We start from the raw sequence: 12,709 nt of genomic DNA, 5'->3' as shown, positions 1-12,709 counted from the left end.
GGACTAAAGATGGGCTCTGATGGGTTAAATACCTTGCCATTTTGATTTTAGTTTCTTTGAACTAGCTTCCAATTAATCTCTCTCTATAGGTAATTATATGCACAGACACACCACATTTCCACAGTACTTGGTGCCTTTCTTCCAGAAGGTTGACCTTTTTTGGCTAAATGTGAGTAACCTTTCTGTGGAGCTCTTGGCCATGCGGACAGGTCCGCCTGGGAGACGTGGAAAGTCGAGCGAGTGAGGCAGCCTTGAGCAGCAGGACTGGGAGAATGCGAGGGACCTCCAATGGGTTCTTTTGAGAGCCTCAGGTTAGAAACTGAAGGAAAGGTCAGAGTCATAACAAATGCTCACAAAAGAGCAAGGGACTGTCGTCCAGTTGGGCTACAAAGTGGAGAGTCATGGGGCTTTCCAAGCAGGTGGGTCCGCTGAGCCTGGGGTGGACTTGAACCCTGGGTGAGTGTAACACTATCCAAGTCAACAGCAAGGATTCCGTCAGACTCCATGGGGACTGCAGAATTTTGTCGTGAGTTTTCTTTAAGTTGGCCAGTTCTTGAGCATGAGTACCATTTTTCTCCCACGTGTTTGGAAAGGAGGGTCCTTGGCAAGGATACCAAAGTCACCAGCCCTGCGGGTTGGGTTTCATGGAGATGGGTGTTGGTGCTGCTCTCTGGGGCTGGCTGGGCATCACCAGCAGGTCCGGCCACTCAGACAGAATGGGTCAGGTCCCTCTGGGAGTCGTTTATCTTTAACTAGTGTTTGGGACTGGGCGAGCACTTGGTTGAGTCGAAAGTTACTGATTCTGTGGGTGTGGGATGAAATAGAGCTACGGGAACTGACCCTGACTGCCACTGTCTTTCAAAGACTTGCTTTCCTGTGTATGTTTGGAAAAATGAAAACCTACACACAGTGAAGCCTCTGGCTTTGATTGGTGTTGACCATCTGACCACTTTATTTTTTTAATAACTTATTTATTTATTTGATTGAGAGAGAGAGAGCTTGAGCGGGGGCAGGCAGAGGGAGAAGCAGACTCCCTGCTGAGCATGTTGCCCAACATGGGGCTTAATCCCAGGACCCCAGGATCATGACCTGAGCCGAAGGCAGGCTTTCAAACAACAGAGCCACCCAGGCACCACACCTGACTACTTTAACGCGCATCCGTGGCCGACATCTTGGGGAGCTCTCATAGGATGGCCACGGCCATCATCCTGGATCATGACCCTTTTCACCTGTCCAGTCTTCACCCAGAATTCAGAGTCCCACCCCCACTTTGCAAAAACCAGCTTGTTCTCTAAGACATGTGCTGCTTCCATTGGGTTTTCAGGAACATCTGCCCTCCGCCCCACAGGACCAGCTTGTTCATTCCCTATAGGACTGGCTCTTATGATCTCGAAAAATTAATGTTGTAAATTTAGCCATGAACTTTCATCTCAGTAATTTCCTGTGGCACTGCTCACTCTTCGCAACGAGCGGTCATAATGATGGAAACCAGACATGGATCCAGAGTTAGGACAGCTCCTTGCTGTGGGCGAGGGGAGCTTCATTTTCCCGTAAAGAGCAAAGAGGGCTTTCTGGGCTGTGTCCTCAGTGTGATCCTGGGATTCTGCTGTTGGAAGGCTATTGCCACAGGCGGGAATGCTCTATGAAAACGAACCAAGAGCCCACAGAACCACGTGGCCTCCATACGGTCTGAACGCACCCTTCTCAGATCCTTGGGAGGGACATTCAGAAGGAAGGACTCCGGGCTGGCGCGAGATCCAGCCCGTCACGTCCTGGCTGCCTGGGCCCAACACCCTGTTCTCATTCTTCCCCTGTAGGGTCGGCAGGGCCTGGGCTCCATCTTCGTGTGGGCATCCGGGAATGGCGGGAGAGAGGGGGACCACTGCTCCTGTGACGGCTACACCAACAGCATCTATACCGTCTCTGTGAGCAGTACCACCGAGAACGGGTACAAGCCGTGGTATCTGGAGGAGTGTGCATCCACACTCGCCACTACCTACAGCAGCGGCGCGTTCTACGAGCGGAAAATCGTGAGTTCTCCCGGCCAAGTGGACAGCCTAGATACTTGCTTTCGGCCCTCTGGGGGCAAGCTGCTTTCCCTCCTCCCAAAAAGAGAAGCCGGTTTGAGGCCCGTCTGTGCCGGGTCCCCGGGTACTGACCTCACCCATCGGAGAACGGGTTGTGCCTTGAGGGAAACCCCAGCCCCTTGGCTGCCACCGCAGACCCTGCCTTTCTAATTTTGGTACAAAGTACCAATTAAAAGCCTCTCTTGGCTTTCAGGATCCAAAAATAGCTTTTAAGAATGGGGTGCCTTCTCAGTGCCGTGCCTCCTTTTAGCTCTAAATTTCTGTGGTCACATTGCTTAGGAGCCAACTGCCTGGTTCAGTTTCAACGTGCCAGATGCAGTGAGAGAAAGTCTTGGTTTTATACCGAAGTCTTTTAGAGATACAAGTGTCCTTCCCCGCACTTCTTTCCCCCAACAAAAGGACCTTCTCCACACACTTTGGACAGAGTCGTGGTTTCCGTCTGTTCCATTCCCTTCGATGAACACCAGTGTGATTTCTCTCTTAAAAAAAGGGACTGTTTTCTTTCAGCATATGGATGGAATGTGTGCTTTCTCCCTTCCCCACAGGCTTTCCTACGTTAAGGAAAGTAAAGAGGGGAAGGATCTCGAGCCGAAATTCATGCAGAATTCAAATGCACAGTCATTAAGTTGGTTTTGAGACGTTTAAAAAATGAGACCGTGGAGCTGGCCAGACATGATTTAATTTTAAAGCAAGCTCATGAGGCATCTTTTTATTTCTCCTGCCGCTGAGCCACATCTCTAGAAATTTGCAAATTTATGTTTTGCATTTTTTTCGGCGGGAGCAGACAGGCTCCCTGTTGCCTGCTTTGCCCCAGACCGGCTGAAAGGTCAGCTGCACGGCCGCTGGGCCACCAGCCTGGCGGTGGCCCGGGCTAGTTAACGAAAGTATTCATTTATTTTCCTTTTCTACTGAAGCACGTGCCCCTGGGACAGGCAGCCGAGATTCTGTACGGTGTCCTGTTCATTTAGGAATCTAGCTCATTTGAGCGTGGGCTTGCTGGAGTCTTGTTAAACATGCCTGCTGGCTGGAGGCATACGAGGCAAAGGTTATGTCATTGAACACTTTGTACCAAAGGCTTTGTGCTGGGACGGCTGCGTCTCCCATCCCTGGGAGCAGGGCTTGCAACTTTATTTGCTGAATTAATCACACTGTGTGTGCGTACACCTTGGGTACAAAATGCCTTAGTTCTTTTTTCTTTCTTTCTTTTTTTAAAAAATCTCTTCTCTGAGCAGTAACATACGGTCAGAAAGGTGTACTTAAGAGGAGGATAAAAGAGAAAATCATTTAGTTGTACTTCCTGGGCTGGGCTGCTTCTCTGAGCGTATGGATAGCATTTATGTTGGATTTTGTTTGTTTGTTTGTTTTTGGTTGCTGTTATGGTTGCCGTTTTCAGGTCGACTAGAGCCAAGTTTTTGCTCTGAGTCCTCCAAGAGAACCTACAAGGGTATGGACTTCTCTGGATGGTTGGCAGCTTGTCATCTGTGCGGTTCAGGCAGGTGTCAGCTAGAAAGCAAGGCTTTGTCCCACCCTGTACTCTCTGTTCCTCTCTGTCGGGTGACTGCCGAGCCCGCGTTCGCCTGGAGGGAGGGATTGCCGGGAGCCGGCACCTGACTTCTAATAAAAGGAGCAAGCCTAGCAGAGGAGAGGCGTTACTCCTCACTCATTCATTCTCTGGCTCTTTCTTCCATTCACTGAACTGGAGCAGAGTTGCCCGTATGACGTTTGGTCTCAGGAAGCGGGGACTTCCCACCTTGGTTGAGCCATCCCCTCCTCACACGGAGGCCTCTCTGCTCACTCCCCAGCAGTCCTCTCTCAGAGGCTGGAGAGCTAGCCACAGACCTCCCCTGCTCTTGGGAGCGTGGCCTCCTCACCAGACAGCCTCAGTTTCCCTCTCTGGCCACCATTTACTGAATGTAAGTATGTTTCAGGCACCCGCTGGGACTTTCACCAGAAACCTTGGGAAGGTCGTATACTATGCCGATTTGCCAGGGAGGATCTTGGGGTCAGAGGTTGCATCCTGGTCCTGACTTCCCTGCCCTCAGCAGCGCTTCCTAATATTTGGATGCCTTCTGGGGGAGGAGGAGGCTGGTCTCCGCCACAGCTTCTGTCCAGTCTTCCTGGGTGTGCGTGAGACAGGCTGGATCCCGTCTCTGGATGTTTGTCAGCCCAGCCGCGATGTGATCGAGGAAGATGCTCTGTTGGAAAGAGGGTCTGGATTGTGAATTCGTTCCCTAGGGTTATGCAGATCGGCTCCTGGAGACTTGCTTTTGCTAGGGGGATCGATTTCCTATTGCTCTCGTAACAAATTATCCCAAACGTAGCAGCTTCAAAGAGCACAGAGTTACTATCCCAGAGTTGGTCAGCAGGGCAAGCCGGAGGCCTGTGTCTCTCGGTTCTGAGCCTCCTGAGGCTGAAATCCGCATGCCAGCCAGGCCGTGTTCCTTTCTAGAGGCGCTGCTGGAGAATTTATTCTGTGCTCATTCAGGTTGTTGGCAGACTTAGTTCCTTGTGGTTATAGGACTGAGCTCCGGTTTCCTTGTGGGCTGTCTGCGCAAGGCTGTTCTCAGCACCTCCGGGCCGCCCGCATTCTTTGGCTTAAGTTCTCCTCTCTCCCTCTTCAAAGCCAGTGGAGATGGTTTGGGTCCCTCTTCTGCCTCGGCTCTCTGACAAGCTTTTCTGCCTCCTTCTACTTCTCAGGGGCTGGCGATGATGTCGGGCCCTGCTGGACAATCCAGGATATTCTCGCTGATTTAAGGTCTGCTGGTTAACGATGCTCGTGCCTCTGCAGGGTGCACGGGAGTAGCTTGACGGCCAAAATCCCATCTAGCACAGTAGGCGTTGGCACAGCTGAAGCCACGCGTGGTGATTCCACGGTGCTGCTTCTCCGTGTCTATTCAAAGAGAAGGGACAGATCAGGCTGGGCACTAACGAGGTCCCAAATCAATAAGGCCACCCAGCTTGGAGTCAGTGCCTCTGAGGAAGGTGTGCTAAGCACCCTTGGTTTGCAGTCAGCTTTGCCTTCCAAGGAGAATGGCCTGCTTCCTTGTCCCATACAGCAGGCCCTGTGAAGGTCACGAACACTTCAGGTTCATCTGCTGCTGTAGAGGGAACTGGGTGCTGTGGGACCCTGTCAACTACCTGTGCTCGTAGAGAATGATCTGTGACCTTCTCTGACTGATCTCTGAATCTTCTGGGGAAAGGCAGGGATGGTCTCTGGGCCCCCTGGGCATCCTCCTTAATGCCGCCTGTGTTTCCAGCTGCTCTTGATGTCAGGGGTGAGTTGGAGGTCGTGAATGTGGACTCTGGCAGTTGGTCTCACTGGAGGACTCTGCCATGGAGGGCCCCTCTTTGTTTCCTTCTCTTACCTTTGTGTCTCAGCACGCAGGTCTACGGGGTGAGGTTGTATGAATTCCTACTGCCCGTCTGCCCTCTACCTTATCTTCCTGTCCCTACCCTGTGATTAGCTCACTACCTGGGGCGGGTGGTGGTGGTGGTGGGAGAGAATGGTCCCTGTTCTATGTATGAGAGCAAGCAGACTAGCAGGGGGAAGCAGATAGAAACCTCAGTTGCGGGGATACATTTGCGTGGTGCCTTTTCCGTCCCTGGGACCAGGGGCCACACCTAACCAGGTGCCGCATCCTCAGCAGCCTCTTGACCTCTGAGAGCCGACTCCGCCTCTTGCTGCCCTGTCACGCAGGTCACCACGGATCTGCGGCAGCGCTGCACAGACGGCCACACCGGGACCTCGGTTTCAGCCCCCATGGTGGCGGGCATCATCGCCTTGGCTTTGGAAGCAAAGTAAGTTCCCACTTGCCTCCCCTTCTTCTCCTTTGTTTTCTTTAAATTTTTATTAATAGTAAAATACACATAGCCTAAAGGCGACCATTTTAACCATTTTTTGGAAGATTGTATTTATCTATGTGAGAGAGAGAGAGAGAGCACAGGAGCAGGGGCGGGAGGAGGAGGTGGGGGGAGAGCGGCAGAGGGAAAGGGGGAAGCAGACTTCCTGCTGAGCTGGGAGCCCAACCTGGAGATGCGTCCCAGGACCCTGAGATCACAACCTGAGCTGAGGCAAGTGCTTCATCGACTGAGCCACCCAGGCGACCCCCATTTTAATTATTTTCTAAATGTTCATTTCCTTAAGCACATTCACCTTGCGTAGCCATCCCCACCGCCCATCTGTGGAACATTTCCATCATCCCAAACTGAAATCCTATACCCAGTAAGCAGCAGCTCCTGGAGCAGTCAGCTAGGTTTGCCATAACAAAATACTACAGACTGGGTGGTTTGAACAACATAAATGAATGATCTGACAGTTTTGGAGGCCGGAAGTCTAAGATTAAGGTGTCAGTGGGATTGGCATCCTCTGAGGCCTCTCTCCTTGGCTTGTAGATGGCCACATTCCTCCTGTGTCCTCATACGGTCTTCCTTCTGTCTCTGTGTGTGTCTGTGTCTAGATTCTTTTGTAAAGACGCTGGTCATAGGTGGTGAGGGCCTAATGATCCCATTCGACTTTGATTACCTCCTCACAGACCCTGCCTCATTCTGTAGGACTAGGGTCGAGGGCTTCAATCTATGAATTCGGGAGGATGCAATTCCGCTCATAAAACTCCCTGTAACCCTTCCTCCAGGTTCTGGCAGCCACCAGTCCACCTCTTGTCTCTGTGACTTTGCCTGCTCTAAGCACCTCGTGTTGGTGGAATCCCACAGGGTTTGGCTTTTTGTGACTGTCTTCATGTAGCACAGTGTCCTCAAGGTTTGTCCACCCTGTAGCAAGGGTCAGGATTTCCTTCCTTTTTAAGGCTACCCTTAATGGATGTGAAGAGACTCCTTCCCTTCTTTTTCCTTCCTAAAGCTCACTGTCTCCTGCCCTTTGTAAGACCAGAACCCCAAGCCTACCTCCCATGCTGTGTCATGTGCCAAAATCCCACTTCCGGCCAATCTGGGTGCCCTTTATAAAGAGAAACTAACAAGACAGTGGTGGTGTTTTATCTGTTGCAAGCCAAATAAAGACTCCGGAGTTGTTAGTGTCCAGATGGGTCAGCAAGAAAAGAGAGTTTACTACACAGGCAACCGAGATGCCTGGGTGGCTCAGTCAGTTAAGCTGCTGCCTTCAGCTCGTCATGAAACCAGGGTCCTGGGATCGAGTCCCGCATCAGGCTCCTTACTCAGCGGGGAGCCTACTTCTCTGTCTCTGCCTCTGCCTGCTTGTGCTCTCTCTCTCTGACAAATAAATAAATAAAATATTTTTAAATAAATAAATAAGAAATACCACACAGGCACTCCTGGTGTCAAAAATGAATTTAGAGTAGACATCAAAACTGGCTCAGAATAACAAATGACATGGAGGACATTGGGAGATGGAGAGGAGAAGGAAGTTGAGGGAAATTGGAAGGGGAGGCAAACCATGAGAGACTATGGACTCTGAGAAACAACCTGAGGGTTTTGAAGGGGTGGGGGTGGGAGGTTGGGGGAACCAGGTGGTGGGTAATAGGGAGGGCACGTATTGCATGGAGCACTGGGTGTTGTGCAAAAACAATGAATACTGTTACGCTGAAAAAATAAATTAATTAATTAATTAAAAAAAAAAAAAACTGGCTCAGAACAACCCTGCCATTTGAAGTAGTCGATTGTCGACTATGAGGTTTTAAATGATTCAAAAAATCATATTTGGTTTGCTTAGATCCTTGCAGTTACGGATGTTTCCATGTTGGTTTGTCCAAGGCAAAAGAACTTACAACTCAAATGCTATCAGTTTCACAAAGGAATAGTTCAATAATTTTGATTTTCATTCCAAAATGTTGGCTTCTGTGTCCCGAGGCTCTTTAAAAAAAAAAAAAAATCTGAGGGGCACGTGGGTGGCTCAGTGGGCTAAGCCTCTGCCTTCAGCTCAAGTCATGATCTCAGGGTCCTGGAATCGAGCCCCGCATCGGGCTCTCTGCTCAGTGGGGAGCGTGCTTCCTCCTCTCTCTCTCTCTCTCTTTCTGCCTCTCTGCCTCTTTGTGATCTCTCTCTGTCAAATAAATAAAATCTTTTTAAAAAATTAAAAAATTTTTTAAAATCTGGGTAATTACTTACTTGTGTGGAAAGTGGTATTCACATACTTAGCGATTCGTTGTTTAATATTTCCTTCCATTCCTTATTGGAAGCTTGTAAGGCATTTTGGTCATCTGAACTAAATAGAAAACAAGCTTCATTTCATGCCAGTTTGTCCCATTAAACTTGGCCTGTGGACACAGGAAAACTCTGGAAGTCGTCTTCATCTCCTTTCTAGCTCCTCCTCAGGAATTTACAGGTGGCTAGTCTGAAACAGCGTCAGCTCAGAGCATTTAAACCTGCAGGACTGGTCAAGGAAGGGACAGGTTCTAACAAGGGATCCTGCGTGCCTGCGGTGAGGAGATTAGAGGCTGGGATAGCGCAGGTGTCCGGGGAGCAAGCCTGTTACTCCCGTGCCCAGCGTGGCCTTCAGACTCTGTTCACTTGGACTGAAGTGATCAGGCAAAATCAGATCGTCCTGGGTGGATGAGGTCTCGGGGGTCAGGGAGAGCCTGTGGACAGCACATAACAAAAATAAAGACCCTCATGGGTAAGAATTGTGCAGAGGTTGTCTTGGTTTGTGGCCATCTTGGAACTTCCCATCAGTCCCATCTTCATTGAAAAAACATTTCCAATGCTGTTTCTTAGCTGTGTTTCTCATACAACTACATTTCTGTATTACCAGAGTGCAAAATAGAATGGATGTCCTCCTAATGAGATGGTTTCTAACATTCTCCCTTTCTGTACCCATTCTGCCCCATGCTTCCTGGCACCTTCTGCTGGAGCCATCCTCGATAGGCCCCACAGTAATTTGCGGGGTCACACAGGAAACAAGGGGCACAGCCCCATCCACTCAGGTTGAGCTCTAAAGCCTGTGTCTGTATGGGAGAGGGTGAGGCCTTGGGTCATGTGGGGCCTCAGAATCCCCCCAAACAATGAGATTGGCCATGGGTCCTCAGGAGGGGCAGTAAGGCAGGGGAGGAAAGCCAAGCAAAGGCCTGGAAACTGTACTGATGCACAAAATGGGGGGCAGGGGGTTGGCCAGGAATCCAGTGAGGTCACTGGCACAGCAGCAAGAATATGCTGGAGAAATCAGAGAAGATGGGCTAACGCCTGGAGCGCGAGCCCCAAGGGAGAGATGCATGTGTGCCCCAAGACTCAAACCACAGTGAGGTCCCAGTGGACAACAATCAAAGAGGTGGGGCCAGGGAATGGTGCAGCCGTGGTGGGATTCAGAGTGGGAGTTCCCTAACAGCTTAAACAAAGGATCCTATAATTCTACTTGTGGGTAGAACCGAAGAGAGCTGAAAGCAGGGACTAGAAGAGCTCTTCGGACATGCGTGTTCACAGCAGCATTACTCATGGTAGCCAAAAGGAGGAGATTCCTCATGTACCCATCAGTAAATGAATGTGTACACACAGTGTGGGCCAGACAAGCTTCAGCCTTAAAAAGGAAGGGAATTCCGACACCTGCTACATATGTGAGTGGACCCGGAGAACGTCGTGCAGAGTGAAAAACAAGCCAGTCCCAACAGGTTGCGTACCCTGTGGTCCCCTTTATATGAGGTTCCCAGAGTTGTCACGTTCATAGAGACCAAAAACAGAAGGGTGGCAGCCAAGGGGCTGGAGGCAGGAGGAAAGAGGAAAGTAGAGTCTAATGGGGACAGGGTTCCACTTGGGGAAGAAGAGAAAGTTCTGGAGATGGGTGGTTTGTGATGGATGTTGAACCCTGTGCAGGTACTAGGGGGCTCTGCCCCGTGCACAGAAAAATGGGGAAGCTGATAAATTTTCTGTTACGGAAATTTTTAAGCACAAACAAAGACGGGGTGCCTGGAAAGACAGTTGTAACCGCTGTGGGGGGGTGGGGCAGGCTACACCGAGGGTACTGCCAGCCTCTGCCTGTGGCCCAGTCTTGATGCTGTGGACAGAGGGGGTTATGATAGAGTATCATTAGAAGATGGAATCTGGTTTCAGGGGGGAGGGACGGGACAATGTATCTTAGACTCCAAAAACTCTGATCTGTGCATTTTTATTAGTGCGAATGTGTTCTTTCAATGAAACGTTTCCACTTTGCCCCAAAACCAATGTATTAAGATCTAGAGTTATGACAATCTTGAACTACAGTTGGGGGCAGGTGGGACCACACCAGGGGCAGGGGAGCGGGGGGTCTGGGCAGATGAAGGCTGGAGCGTGCTTTCCCACACCGTAGCATTTGCTCGTCCCGATGGCAGAATAGCCCCTGGGACTTGGAAACCCCAGGATGTCGTCCCACTGTCCCTGCCACAGTTTCTTCAGTAGTCCTTGGACACACAGGCACATCTTGGCAGCGGGGCTGGGTTTTGAACGCCATGGATTTTAGCCTGCTGCACCGCTTTTAGCTTAGTGTTTAATCCCTGGAAACCATTCTTTACAAAGAGGTTATGAAATAAACCCTCGCTGAGGAATGAAGCCTGTGGGGGATCCCTCAAGTCCTGGCTTGGGGCTGGCTCCTGACGCATCACCATCCATGGGCCTGGGCAGCTGTCATTTTAACCCATGTGGGCTGGTCTGTCATTGTGTTGTTGCAGTAATCAGTTAACCTGGAGGGACGTCCAGCACCTGTTGGTGAAGACATCCAGGCCAGCACATCTGAAAGCCAATGATTGGAAAGTCAACGGTGCTGGTCATAAAGGTGCGGTGGCTTCTCCCGGTGGCCTGGGCAGGGACCGATCAGCCTGTCCTGGAGGGTCCCTGTGTGACCAGCTAGAATCCTTATTAAAGGGGGGCCAGGGGCTTCTCAAAAAGAATCCCCAGATCCTCAAAGAATAAGAAGAGTCAGAAGTAGTAGCTAGAGATTTAAGAAAAGTAACCTCACACTGAGATTAAGAAAAAAGCCTAAGAGCCATAGAATTCAGGCTTCCCAAACATCACGACTTTTGCCATCCAGAGACCACCTGTACCAAGTATTGATGTTATAGTTCTCTTTACCTTGACTTGCATTTTTGTACATAAATATATCTTAAGGGAAACTGCATTATATCTAGTTGGTCACAGGTTTGATTATATCTTCATTTTTTAAATACACATCCAAACAAATCCATGACTTAATATAGTTTGTATGCCACGTAAAGGCATCTTACATTCTTAGTCCTGAGTAGCTCTAGGATTTGGAGATGGGCCCTCAGCTACCTTATTTGTACAATGAGAATACTGAAATAGTTATGTAAGTTACTTTCTAACCATAAAATTTCTGTCTGTGTTATAAAGTAACTCACAGGACAGCAAAGCTTCTTTCCCCAACCCAGCCTGGTACAGACTGAGGTTCCAGGAAATCAACCCACGGTCAGGGCTTGTAACCCAGATATTTGGAGCCTCTCGAGCAGATAATTATAGGACTGTGCCACTGGCTTTGTCTGTCTGGCTTCTTACCAGAGATACTTGAAGAAGATTTACATTCGGCCCGGGTATGTTAGGGAGGACTTCTTTTTCTTTTCTGAAGCTCCGGCCCAACTATTTCAACACTGTACCTGATACTACGATCTGTAAAATACAAGACAATGTTGTCACCATGAGTTCCAAGGGACATGCCTTTTAATAAGAAAACTTGATCAGATCTAATGCATTTTTGTCTTGCAAGAATGTTGGTGGTAGGGGTGTGCTGTAACAAGATCTGACCTACATTTCAATGTTGGCCTAATTAAATAGGAAAATAGATTATATCTCATTCTTGACCCTGCCTCTTAAATTAAACCTTGAAACTCTCCTACCATGGCCAATAAACACTGGATGGGGCCAACTCATAAGCCCTCACGGTCTGAGTTCTGAGCAATGCCACTTTCCCAGAATGCCCTGGGAATTGAGCAGGCCAAGAAAATAGTTAAAAAAAAAACAACAGAAAAACAAAAACCAACGCAGCCTGGCTTTCTGGTTTATTACACAGCGTGGCCACATGAACCAAAGGGTTTCAGGTTTTTGTTTCTCTGGTCTGGTTTATGATTCAAGGAGCTCAGATGCTGACAAGTCCCTACGGTCGGGGGAAACCCATCCCTGCCTTGCAAATAGAAAATGCTAGGCTCTCTCTCAACACTTCTTTCCCAACTCTGCACCAAAGTGGGCCACGTTTCCTGGCCCACACTGCTGACCTGAAGGAGTCCAGGTCAGGGGGAGGCTAAAGCAGCTGGGATCTTGGAGCCGTCCTCAGAAGGACTGCAGGCTGGGGTTTCCGGGAGATGGCCCACGTTTCTGCCCCCAGGAGTGGTGCAGGTGGTCTGTCCCAGGACCGTGGCAGTCATGGATGTGGGGCCCTGCGTGGGAGCCAAGCAGAGTGAGAGAGCTGGGTCTTGCTCCATTCCCGGGGGTTGTGTGGGGCGTTGCAGGGAGTTCTGAAGCCTCTGTCTTTTCAGTCAGCCATCTCTATGGATTCGGCCTGGTGGATGCAGAAGCCCTCGTCACGGAGGCGAAGAAGTGGACCGCAGTGCCCGCCCAGCACATGTGTGTCGCCACCACAGACAAGAGACCCAGGTGAGGCTCAGCTGGGGCACCACATGGCTTTTCAGGAATGTCAGCGTGGACCCGACTGTGTGGTGAGGTACTGTGTGGGGAGGTGT

General features: G+C 50.0%; 1 protein-coding gene across 2 annotated transcripts in view; it reads left to right on the top strand.

Annotated features, from left to right (window-relative positions):
* The window catches only part of PCSK6 (proprotein convertase subtilisin/kexin type 6), a 181,846-nt gene that overhangs the window by 99,908 nt on the left and 69,229 nt on the right, over positions 1-12,709 (top strand). For both annotated transcript variants that reach the window (XM_046008470.1, XM_046008469.1), the window contains exons 8-11: positions 1,818-2,030; positions 5,785-5,885; positions 10,691-10,794; positions 12,506-12,623. In XM_046008470.1, the coding sequence (XP_045864426.1) occupies positions 1,818-2,030; positions 5,785-5,885; positions 10,691-10,794; positions 12,506-12,623 (536 nt within the window). The remainder of the gene's footprint in view (positions 1-1,817; positions 2,031-5,784; positions 5,886-10,690; positions 10,795-12,505; positions 12,624-12,709) is intronic.

This window comes from Meles meles, chromosome 6 (genome assembly GCF_922984935.1).
Source record: "Meles meles chromosome 6, mMelMel3.1 paternal haplotype, whole genome shotgun sequence".
Taxonomy (NCBI): domain Eukaryota; kingdom Metazoa; phylum Chordata; class Mammalia; order Carnivora; family Mustelidae; genus Meles; species Meles meles.
The sequence above is the reverse complement of the archived record's forward strand: the minus strand, read 5'-3'. Positions and strand labels throughout refer to the sequence as shown.